The 13,049-nt window shown below is 41.9% G+C and overlaps 1 protein-coding gene across 1 annotated transcript in view; it reads right to left on the bottom strand.

Moving 5' to 3' along the window:
- Positions 1-6,465: 6,465 nt before the first annotated feature.
- The window catches only part of LOC134577286 (fish-egg lectin-like), a 28,582-nt gene continuing 21,998 nt past the window's right edge, over positions 6,466-13,049 (bottom strand). Inside the window, exons 3-4 of the mRNA XM_063435979.1 lie at positions 7,171-7,504; positions 6,466-6,811 (exon numbers count right to left, since the gene is read on the bottom strand). Coding sequence (XP_063292049.1) covers positions 6,619-6,811; positions 7,171-7,504 — 527 coding nt within the window. The 3' untranslated portion in view covers positions 6,466-6,618. The remainder of the gene's footprint in view (positions 6,812-7,170; positions 7,505-13,049) is intronic.

The following is a 13,049-nucleotide window of genomic DNA, read 5'->3' as shown; positions in this document are numbered from 1 at the left end:
ACCCCAAACGCGAACCACGCGGGCAACGTGAACAAGGTGAGGAAGGAAAAACTCCCGAACAGAGAGCCCAACGCGTTTGGGAGTTTGTAACAGAAAAACATGAGGAAACGAAAAACACACAGGAAAAGTGGGGAATAGACCCAGAACCGTTACGATGCCGTAGGACTGCGACCGTGGCGCGACGGTAGGGTCAGTAAACTCACGACAGCAGAAAAGTAAAACCGGACAAACCAGCCGACCGGAGCAGACCCGCGACACGAACAAAAACAGCGGGGGAACAGTAGGCCAGGTAAGGAGCACCACGAGGAAGCTGGTAAGGAAGAGATGGCGACCGGACATAGCGACATGCGAGTCGCTAAAAAACGTACGAGATGGAGGAAGGTGAGTAGGGGGGTTTAACTAGGGTAACATGCCCCTCCCACAACTGCAGGCCAAGCCTTTACATTTATAGAAAGGCAAAATAATATTCTCATCCCGAGAATTAATGCCCCTTTTTTATACGTGATAATATCTTACTGGCCTTAGTCACTGATGGCTGACATTGCACAGAAATACAAAATAATTAAATGAAAAACATTGACTCTTGTAGGCACTCAAAATGTCCTATCCCATGCGATCGGATACAATATACCATTAAAGAGGAAACCCCAACTATGTAGAATTTACAGTCACTCCAAGAAATATATAAAATGCTGATCTCTCTATAAACAGATATTAGTTTGTATTTGCTTAATAATAACCACAGTGAGTGGTTTAAAAATCATTTTAAAAACACAAAATGGTCCAAGGTTCACAGTCCACAAAATGACAAAAAAAACATTTGATGTGTTTAATAAAATGTCAGAATGATCTGACCAACTCGGCAGCTGCCAGGTTAGTGAGACTGTTGCAACACTTTATTTCATAATTCCATTCACCAACATTGAATGGAAGGAACTTTGACATTGGATGCCTGCCTGTTTGGCAATTTGTCAGTGTTTTAATTCTTGTACTAAACATTGCTTTATATTGACTCTTAAAAATAATAATAATAATAATAATAATAATAATAATAATAATAATACACTTTGACTGGTCATATAAATCATACTTATATAATCCTTGGTGTACAAAAACCCTCTGAACATATGACCTTTGGCAGAAATTGCACAGAAGAGAGAAAAGGAAATAGCTCTTGTTGCAGATTCTAATATGGGTTGAAATAATGCAAAATTCTGTTAGTTGAAATAATGGAAAAATAAATTTAGTTGGTACGCGCAGAAATTTTCTCTTGTGCAAAATGTTATACTGATCCAAAATTGTGTTCGTACTGAATGTTTATTCGAATGTACCTGAAATGTTTATTATAATTACGGTACAGCCTCTATCACATGGTTTATAAGACTACATTACAGTATTACTTAGAGATAATGTATTATTAGTAGTTACACAACAGTAGAACTGCAATGTCAGCCATTCAGTCTCTCTGCAAATGCCCTTTTTGGTAATTCAGACAATCCATAGAAAGCAAAAGCAGCAGGGCCGGACTGGGGACACGAAGAAGCCCTGGAAAAAAATCTATGGCAGCCCCATAAGCAGAGCTGGATTAAGAGCCCACAGGGCCTGGTGCTGACAATTACGATGGGGCCTAATTACAGAATCTTATCGACCAAAAACACTAAAACAGTCATACATCTCAAGTGTCATGTATCTGATGTAGTTGGTGTTGGAGGGAAACTCAAAGGATGCAGCTATAGGAAAACACATACTCTATGCTAATCTCTTTATCTAATTTATGCTTTCATCTTTCAAGTAAATCCATACCAACAAAAGAGTAAGCCACTGATGCGAATCACATGACCAGAACTGCCAAAAGGGGTGAACATGCCCAAAAAGGGTGTATGTCTGTCTAAAGAATTGGAAGGCCAGCCTGGCATCAGTGTCCCTATGCCTCATATTGTCAGTGTCCTCATGTCGCCCAGTCCCCTAGTCTTCCAGTGTCTGTGTCCCCATTTCTCCCAGTGTCCCCATGTCTCAGTGTGTCCCGTGTCACTAGGATACTAGGAGACACAGAGACATGGGGACATAGAGACACAGGGACACTGAGACACTTGGGGACACTGGGAGACATGAGGGCACTTGGAGACATGGAGACACAGACATTTGGGGACACTGGGAGAAATGGGGTCACAGACACTAGGGACATAGAGACATGGGGATGCAGACACTGGGAGACATGGGGGCACAGAGCTATGGGGACACAGACACTGGGAGACATGGGGACACTAGGGACACTGGGAGACATGGGGACACAGACACTGGCTGGGAGACATAGGGACACTGGGAGACATGGGGACACAGGCATATGGGGACACAGATATTTGGGGACACTGGGAGCAATGGGGATACTAGGACACAGGCTGGGAGGCATGGGGACACTGGGAGCCATGGGGACACTGAGACACTAGGGACACTGGCTGGGAGGCATGGGGACACTGGGAGACATGGAAACACTGTGTGTCCCATGTGTCTACCTATGTCTCACAGCGTCCCCATGTGTCTTAGTGTCCCCATTTCTCACAGTGTCCCCTAGTGTTTCAGTGTCCCCATGTGTCTCAGTGTCCCCATTTCTCACAGTGTCCCCTAGTGTTTCAGTGTCCCCATGTGTCTCAGTGTCCCCATGTGTCTCAGTGTCCCCATGTGTCTTAGTGTCACTTCTCCCAGTGTCCCCTAGTGTCTCAGTGTTACCATGTGTCCCCTAGTGTCTCAGTGTCCCCATGTCTCCCTGATGCCTTTCCCTTATCCCTTACTTCCCTGAGCTGTAGTCTGTCTCTGCAGGCTGGGAACTGCTGTCTGAATGCTCTGTGCTGTGTAGCTGCTCCCCTGCATATCAGTGAGTAGAGAGAGGCAGGGAGGGATATGCTGTAACTTCCTATCCCTGTCTCTCTCCATACACAGTGACCCCTACTGGCCGGTGCTGGTATTGCAGAGTAATCTCTGTTTATACCGAGAAAAATATTTGCATTTGTATTGCCAGTAGTACTGTAATACCATCACTGCCAGGCAGCCTCAAATACAGGCTGTGCCTTAAAATACCAGTCAGGTGGCAAACCTAAGAGTAGTGTGTAAAAAAAAAAAAAAAAAAAAGTAATTTTTTTTTAATGGGCCTATTCCATGGGCCTGCAGCTCCATCAGGCCCTATGTTAATCCGGCCCTGGCTGCTCTGCATTCCCAGTCTGGCCCTATTTGTTATTAAACACTCAGGAAGAAATTGAGAATTTTGAAAGGGAGGAGTTCTTTAAATAAAAAAAAATAAAATAGAAAATAGTTATAATAACTACAATTTTGCCTTTTTAACCAAGTATAACAACAAGGCAAATAAGATTGAAAGTCAATTATGTAACATTGTCCAATTTTAAAAGAGATCAATTTTTTAAAAATATTTAATCCAAAAAAACAACAAATTCATATATAAAAAAATTGATTATTTAAAAATTATTTTAGCTCCAAGTGTTCTTCCCACACGTAAACCAAAAGTAAAAATTAATGGACCAATTAAGCATTTTTTTTAAATGTGTTGTTAAATTGTAGTACCTGCAATCATCAAAATAGAAGAACTATGAGTTTTAAAAGTTTTACCACAGGATAATAATTTATCCTCCCTTTCTTTGTAAATAACACAAATTTAGAACAATGTCTCATGTTCCATGTATTTTATTTACTGTATATGCATTTTTAATTCAATTCATACATTTTAGTATTCCATATCTGCTTAGGTGTACAGATTGTGAGGTCCACCACTGATGTCAATACATCCATTTGAATTTTCACCTTATTATATGAGAAGTCAAAAAAAAAAATTAAAAAAAAATTCAATAAATTGGGCCAGTTGGCTTCTTATCCACATTCCATCAGTGAGTCTGCCGAGTGATGATTTAAAATTATATCCATTAGCGCAAACACGATCAGTGTCTCTACAACATGTTGAACAATACTGTTGCATGTGTACGCAATGGATGTCTATAAAGTTATTTTGTTCTTTATAGTTGAAAGCACATGCTCAGCAGGCTTACCCGAACATCATCACTGTTGTGAAAGTGACCTCACCACTGTTTTTTGGATGGGCCTGTTTGCCCGCCTCCTACCCTGGGACTATGGCCCTGTGGTTAACTGGGGGTTACTGTTTCTGCCTCTTGGACTTATACTGGAACAGATTTGAACTTTCAAAGTGGCGCTTCAGCTACAGTCGAAGTAGTCGAAGTGGCTGCCATTCAACATTTGAACACGTGGCGTCGGCCATCTTATTTGGTCGAACGTGTTCAGCGGTGTTTTGTTGTCGAGTTAATGGAACTTAAATCAGACACGCGACGGCACGAACAATGCTGAAAAGTTACCTGGGAACTTTGACAATTTGAATGGGAGTCGAACAGCATTCGGTGAGTCGAAGCCCACGAACAAACGGCACACATTGACTATGGTAATTCACCATTTCATTCGGTAATTCGAACAGCACTTCAATTGTTAAAAATAGACCGGCCGCACAGCCTAATGCTCTGGAACTATTATGGGCATGAAACCATGCATGCGGTCAGTGAATTTCCTGAACCCCTGCTCTGATCTGGGTGATTTTTGGATGTTGTTCACCATGATCAGGGCTATCAGGGGATGTGTTTTATGGGGATATGTTGTATTTTTGAGGCACTTATGAGACTTTGTAAAACATGTGTTTTTTATGCCTGGGGATAATTACATTAATGCCTTATCTGCCTTAAGTATATCACAGGCAGAGGGGTGGGTTTGTGTGCTGTATGTGGGAGTGTCATTAATTGTCACATTGTTTTTATTGGCTTGTACACTTTGTGTCCCTGTGTCCAACAAGGTCCACCTGGGCGTCACCTTTGTTGGGAAACTTGCATAAAAGACCAGTGTGCCTCCATTAAAATTAAGTTCCTGTTTTACCCTCAACATTGAGCCTCGTCTCATGTGTGGGGGAAAAGGCTACATCTACCCTGGGGATTTCTATATCTGGGGATTTCTGATCTCATTTTTTCCTGTTTAAAAAGGACTCTGGCCCCAGAGTGGGCATACGCATTTTAAACATACCATATTGATCTGTGCACATCTTTTTGAATGTAGTTTTTATGTTGTGTTTAATAAATGTACCATTCTTTGATTTTGGTTTTCCCTTTTATCGCTTTTATGAGCTTCTGTATATTTTACTTTAAAGCTGCAAGATCAGTAAATATTTATATTAACTGCTGGGGTCTTGTGTATATTTAGGATATTCCTTGATTTCCACCTTTTGGTCTTATTCAGTGTGAATGCACACCAGGCTGCCTGCCTATCTTAAAGCCTACTATAGCCCCTTACCTGCAATTGCTGCCCTTAGACCTTACTACAGCCCGCAAGCCCCACTTCTCCCCCTGTCCCCCACTACAACCCCATGTCACATACTACAACCCCTAAAACCTGAGATTAGGTTCTGGACCTGCCCTTGCCACTGATAAGCTATTTGGGCACAAAGGTGATACTGTTTAGTTATGCCTAGACAAAGATTGATCTGATTAGCTATTTTGAGACACAAGTAGCTGTTTGGGGACAGATGCCACTGGGAAGCTGGGCACAAAGATGGCACGGATAAGCTTTTTGAGGGCAAAACTGGCACTGCAGGAAGTGGGTGGCATGCTACCTGGTAAAGTTGGAGGGCCCAAGGAGTTAGAGTAATTAGCAAAGGAGATGGAAGTGGAAAAAAGGGTTATGTTTGAAGGGGAGGAGTTAGCAATATAACCACGCCCACATGGTGACGCCAAAAATAATATTGCACCTAAGCGTCAGTGACCCTAGGAACGGCCCTGATTATAGGAGATATAGTCCACAATATCTGGAGTGCCGAATGTAGCCTACCATTGCCCTTAATCCCAACTTAACATTTGCAAGATACTAACATTTGAGTTAGCATATCCACTGCTGCAGTGAGGAATGGAAACATATAGATCTCTGATAAAGCACTGGCAGCTACATATTGATATCACACTAATCTACAGACCATGTAGATAACAAACACCCCTTTAGGAACGTGCTGTTACTGAAGGGAGAGAATTTTCTCCAATTGCATTTCTAACTGCTCACCAATGGCATTTATTTATTTTTAGATAATTGACCAATTGCCTGCAATTCTGATGATGTCACCAGTGCTGGCGGACCCGTGGAGAGCTGAAAATAAGGTGTCTTTTCTGAGGGGTGTAAGGGGGGGACAAGCCACCTAAATTGTGGGTTTTCACTATAGGGTCAGGAAGACATGTTTGTGTTCCTGACCCTATAGTGTTCCTTTAATGTTTTAGGTTAATGACTGTTTGGTGGCAAATTGCTTGCTTTTTCATGTGTGTGTGTATACACAAATTGTTCTCCTACATTTTATTGATGCTGATTTTTTTTTTTACATTTATTGATAGCAATGTTCTACTGATTATTTGAAAATCATAGACATTATAAAAGTTTTACAATAGTTTTATTTGAGAACCCGCACACACCAAAGCAGGCACATATCTCATCACTGCTACTAAAAGTTCACAACGAAGAGCGACTCACAGAGGATTTACTTTGCTTGTTATCTCTAGTAAACAGTAGAGGATTACAGATTCAGTGATAGTAGTAGAAAGGTGTTGTGTAAATTGATGCTTCTGCATAATCGTTGATGTCACATTTGAAGATATTTTCCTCTGCATTAAGAAGCCATAGCAATCCGTTATCATATGAGACATGCCTAAAGGAACCATATACATTCAACAGAGACCACCCAGTCCCACCTGGGTTTGAAAAAGAAATTCCGACTCTGTGGGAAAAAGACAGGTACAATTATTAATTATAATTTTCTTTGTCTAGACTCCTACTCCATCATGCCTGGATTACCTTTTAGGTGACACACTAAACCTACAACCAATCTTGACACGTCCAGAATACAATGAACACATTTGTATCTAGCTATGAATATACATTGATGATGTATATTTTGTTTGTTTTTTAATCTATGCTTGAAAAACAAATTAATTTCAGATTTTGTTAATATATGTTAAAAATGTAATCCATAATCCAAAAAAATTTAATCCATAAGTTCTTGGGGGACTTAGTTCACTAATTGATACATAATTATATTTAATGTATATATTTAATTATTGCTACTAAAAGATTTACCTTTTGCAAACGTTGCCAATGGTGTTGATTCCATACACTGATCCATCTGTGGCAACTTCCACCATAATCATGTTCCCATCCACCTGTCTCCATTCACTGCCTTTGCAATCATTTGGACTCACGTTCAGACGATAAAATATATCATTGTTGCCGTTCACTCCCCAGCAACTATAACGACCACAGCTATAATACTTCAATCTTCCATCAAGTTGTATGAAAGGGAGAGATGTCCCCTTGGAAAGAGTGAGATCCTGGCTTAGGCAATAAATGTAATCAGCGTTGTTCACACCTCCTAGGAATACATTACCCCCTGCGTCCACCTGTTTAAGGGCTCCTATGAAAAAATAGCAGCAGATAACATGATTAATGATAATTGGTTCATTTGTACACTTCCTGGATTGAAGTTTTAGTAATATTAAAAGGGTAACACCCTGCATGCCCTGAAACAAACCACACTGCAAATGGTGTCAGCAAATCTGCACAAATCACATGGCCACTCACAACAGTAAAACATAGAACATAAGGAATCATTCTCCTCTTCATCAAGAGATGTTCTATACATGACTGAAAGCAGGAACTGTGACCAGGGATGTTACATGGGTGAAATCATCTATCAAATAATTATAGGAATGAACACACACAGACACTCTAGAACACAACATGAAGAAGATCATTACTGGACGCCAGTTGGACACCATACCACACAGAAAGACCATTCTGTTCAGGATCTTACACTCAAAATACTCAAGGGAAACTTTAAAAATATGAAGGAGGGGGGGCGGAGCCTGGCAGCGAAACGGGCCGGTCGCCATTGCCGCGAGCTCTGACAATCACGGGCTCAATCCAACGAATATCGGCAGACACTCTCACCATCCGCCAACGAAAATACCACCATAGCACAGAGGGGAACCCCGGAACCGACTGATGCCATTCCGGTACACCCCGAAGCAGGCAAAGCCGAAATCCAGAGCCCGGGCCTACCTTCCATCAGCCCACCACGGCCTGGATTACTTATTTGACAGGGACTTCCTGGAGGACGCGTGGGACACATCCCTGCACAACTCCGATCACGGAACCTCCGGAATGGGACGCAGGTCACAGAAACCCCAACCAGGTACAGCACAGCCTGATATAGGCACACTGCTGCAGAAACAAACACCCGCCAAAATGGTGGCCGTACAAGGCCCTGTTCCCCCTCTAGAGCCTACCTCAGTGGAGCATAGCCCTCAAAGGGTTACACTGTCAAAACTCACACCCCAGCAAGATATCACTGAACTGGCCACTAAACATGACCTACAACACATGCAAAAAATGCTGCAAGAAATACAAAGCCTACTGGCTGCAGATCTACCCACCCTTAAAACCAGCATGCAACAAATTACTGATAAAGTACTACACACTGAGGGAGAAGTAAAAGGGATCCAAAAAGAAATCACCTCACTGCAAGAAGCCCTTTCCAAGATGCAACACACTCAAAAAAATCTGGAGGTACAAATAGCAGCCCAGGAAGACAAACACAGAAGCAACAACATCAAAATACGTGGTATCCCTGCCTCAGTCTCCAAGGAGGATCTACCACACTATGTGCGACGTCTCATGCAATCCATACTGCCCCCCGGGGTGGCAAGGAAACTCACCTTTGCCGGAATATACCGACTATCCACTTCAACACGGGCATCCACACCCCTTGCTGGAGACGTAATAATCCGCTGCATCCTTCCCCAAGACAGGGGTCACATAATGTCGGCACTCAAGGGCAAAACGCCACTCGACTTTGAAGAGTCCCAATTGACTTTTTACCAGGACCTAACCAAAGCCACTCTCCAGTGGAGAAAAACCCTCAACGACTTCACCAGCCAGCTGCGCTCAGCGGAAATACCATACCGGTGGGGAAACCCACGCCACCTCCTAGTTACACAACAAGGACAAACGTACAAAATCACTACAGGAGCTGAAGCTGCCGCGCTACTATCAAAACTGGGTCTACCGACCAAGACCACCCAGAACGCTTCTCCCGCATGGGACCCAGAGACGATCGAACCTTTCATCCCGAGGACACAGAGAATGGACACTCAGGCCACTTGACGGGAATGGGGAGAGAAGTCTCCTACCCCAACCCGCTCACAGGCCAAATATTGCAATTTGCCGTTTACCAATGGTTTTTTCTCCTTTCCCCCCTATCACTTTTTACCTTCTAATACTAAAAAGTTCTATTGTCTTCTCCATGACTTAAGTAACGCGACTCTGGTGACGCCCCAAGAGCATGCCAGGGATGGCGTTGGCACGCCAGTACGCCAGAGGAGTGTGTGCTGCAACAAGGCGCACACCTCCCCCCCCGACAGCCCCTAGGTTAGGGCAACCACACCTCAAGATTAGTCTAAACAGACCAAAATAGAAACCTCCCGACTAACTACTTCCAAGACGAACCGACCGTCACCACAGAACACTTGTCAGAACCACAGATCCATACAGGGGACATACCCTCCTTAGAAAACCTCGACCTCAAGCTTAACGCTGACCTGGTACAATCCACCCGACATGGACCACACCTTCTTTACCAAACCAGGACCTAGGGATGGACGCTCACAAACCAAATAGAATACCATACCTAGTATTACACCAACCCACTACCTAGGCCTTACAACGTTTCCTAAAATATAAAAATTGTGACAATTTACAACATATGCGTTGACACTCAGAAGCTAATATATATATGTTAATGTTCACTATTGCATGTGGTAAATTTACCCTTTGTTAAACAACACGCAAAAATAAAGAATTAAAAAAAAAAAAAAATATGAAGGAGAAGAAAGCAAAGGTTCAGAATGATACATTTTTTCAACACTAAAGATAATGGACTAAATTGGATTGGGGATTCTTGACACAGTACAGATGTTTTATATCAGTACTTTGCTCATTTTCATCAAGTTGGTATATAGTTTTCACACTACAGCCAAAATGTGTATTTATAATATAAAACACAGGCTTGTGTATTAGTTTGTTTCTAGTTACCACACTCTGCCCTTCATAACTCTCTTCATTTAAAGGAAGACTCCACATGAAAATTAAAAAAAAAGAAAAAATTGCTATTCAGTAGATATACCCGCAAAGAAAACATGTGCACATTTAGTTATACATGTTGGCACTGGCGGTACATCTAGAAAGAGCTTGAAAAAGCTGCAGTTCTTATACCTGCAGCCTTTGCAATCACCCCCTTTTTTATGAAATGGCCAGTCATCAGGCTTCTCAACAAAAAAAACCCTCTGATTCTACTCTAAGAGGTTGTGCATGCATAGCAAGGAGGTAGCTGTGGCTGAGCAGGAGCCATGAGGTCAGGTAAGATCTCTGAACCCTGTGAATGTGCACTCACTGGCAGCTGTAGGGGATGGCAGGCGCCCTCTAGCACAATTAGACATCAAGTTTTGTTAGCTCAGTGGCGCTAATAGAGGAGGAAACGAACCTCTCTGTCTGACTGACAACCAGTGGGGTGTTTTAGAATTCAATTATAAAAATGGTTATTTTTCATAGAAATAGGCACTTTCATAAATTAGAACCACAATAAGATACTCCTTTCCACTGATAAAGCACTTTAGTAAGTTGAAGTGCTTTATAGATTGTGAGCTCCTGTTTGCTTTAAAACCAAGGACCTACGCAAAGTCCGCTCCGCTGTTAATCTCCTTTCCGGACGGCTGAAGGTATGGGCATACCAGAAGCTGCAGGAGAAAAGTGCTGTCTTGGATGACTGGGAGTCATTTATAACCGCGATGGACTCTCAGTGCCTTACCTCCAAGAAAGCTACTCCCAAGCATGCTCCAGGTTCCCGCAGATTTCGGGTACCTACAGAAAAAGATGACTCCATCCTGTTACAGTACAAGCCAACCTTCAGCGACCGGCCTTGTCATTCTGGCTGTACCCAAGTAATCCATGAAACTCCAGTGGACAGGGAGGAACCCATGGATTTTGGTGAATAAACTTCTTATTTATTGCATATTAGCAAAAAATACACACTATCCCAATCGATGTTTAGACCCCTATCCGGGTCTTTCGAAAGATCAATAAGTGAAGTGAACATACAATGAATATATACAGTGTAAAATAATGTGACTTACCAATCCAAGTGATGCTCCACCATGTACCCAAACCCAGAAGTGTTCATGCGGGACATGTGACCCCCCACCACCCTCCGTGATGTGATGACGTGCTGACATTCAACACCAAGCTTTATATTGTCAGTTGCTAAATAACAAAGAAACAACCAATGAGTGATGCAAAAAAAGCTATATGCGACCACTGGGTGAAGAAGTGAATCAATGTAACGTGTATATCTATGGTATATAAAAAGAATATTCACATACAAACATTGTATATATAAAGGTTAATACTTGGTATTCAAATTCTTCCTTGATTTACCTTTGAGATGATTTATGTATTTTTAATACAGCAGTATTGGCGACTGCTGCACAAGTTGTGTTATATACATATTGTTTTGATGTTATCTTGCCTGCCTCTGATTGATGGGAGCTTGTTTTATTTTTATTTGGCTTTTTTTCATTCTGATCACCATTTCACGGTGCTCACATTGTTCGTTCACGATGTTATGCTCCCACCTATAGAGGCGGCACATTAGTCTATTTCTTACTATATAAAAATCATTATATTCTCCATATTCTGTTTATATAATATAGATTCACTTCTTCACGTACTGGTCACATATAGCTTTTTTCTATCACTCGGTTGTTTCTTTGTTACTTAGCAACAGACAGTATGAAGCTTGGCGCTGCACATCATCACATCACGGGGGTGGTCCACGTGTCCCGCATGCACATTTCCGAGTTCGGGTACACGGCGGAGCATCACTTGGATTGGTAAGTCACTTTATTTTACACTGTATATATTCATTGTATGTTCACTTCACTTATTGATCTTGAGAAAGGTCCGCATAGGGGTTGAAACGATTTTTTTTACTAATATGCAATAAAAAATAATTAAATAGTTTATTCACCAAAATCCCCTGGAGTACACCCTCTTTGTTTTGGATTAATTTACTAAATGTGGATAGCACCGGGGTAAAGGTTTGTCTTTATACTTGAAAGGTGAGTGCCAAGCCTTTATATATATATATATATATATATATATATATATATATATATAAATGAAAGAAAGATAGCACTCCCAGGACTTGTAAATAAAGTAAAACTTAACTTTTAATCAATCAGCAGAAGGTCGACGTTTCAGTCTGTTAACCACAGACTTTCATCAGGACTAGTGCAACACACCATAAAATCACATATATATACAATAAATACATATTGGTAATCAACTTACCCACCACCAAACTAATTACTTCTCCCTGTCAGCTCCGGCTGGGTCTGCCGCGGGTTCCGCCGACGTCAGTGCGTGCGTCGCAATGACGTCATTACACGGCGCCGGCGTCATCACCACACCTCGTGACCACAAGCCCGTCGGCATCATGGGGAGTGTTGTCATGGAAATAAACTCCATGGCAACAAAATAAAAACAATGGTAAACGGCTGAACCGGCAACAGAAGAACACATAAATAACTTTACTAAATAAAGACGCTCAAGTGTAACCACTATCCCTATGTAGCAGGGGGATCCGGGATTTTTAAACAAATAAATTTCTAGGCGGAACACTATCGTAGATAGACCTCTAAAAGGGCAGTACACTGAAGAGACGAACTATATAGGAGGCCCAATGTAAGTTACAAATTAGGTAGACGGATCCATAGTAATGGTATAAAGAAAAACCTTTACATCTAGCAGCATATATACAATCACAGAGCCACCGGAGCCTACTAGTCAAATAGCCTGTCATGATAGCACATCAAAATTTAGCGACTGCAAAAACAAATACACCA

This window comes from Pelobates fuscus, chromosome 11 (genome assembly GCF_036172605.1).
Source record: "Pelobates fuscus isolate aPelFus1 chromosome 11, aPelFus1.pri, whole genome shotgun sequence".
Lineage (NCBI taxonomy): Eukaryota > Metazoa > Chordata > Amphibia > Anura > Pelobatidae > Pelobates > Pelobates fuscus.
This window is presented reverse-complemented; position numbering and strand designations above follow the sequence as displayed.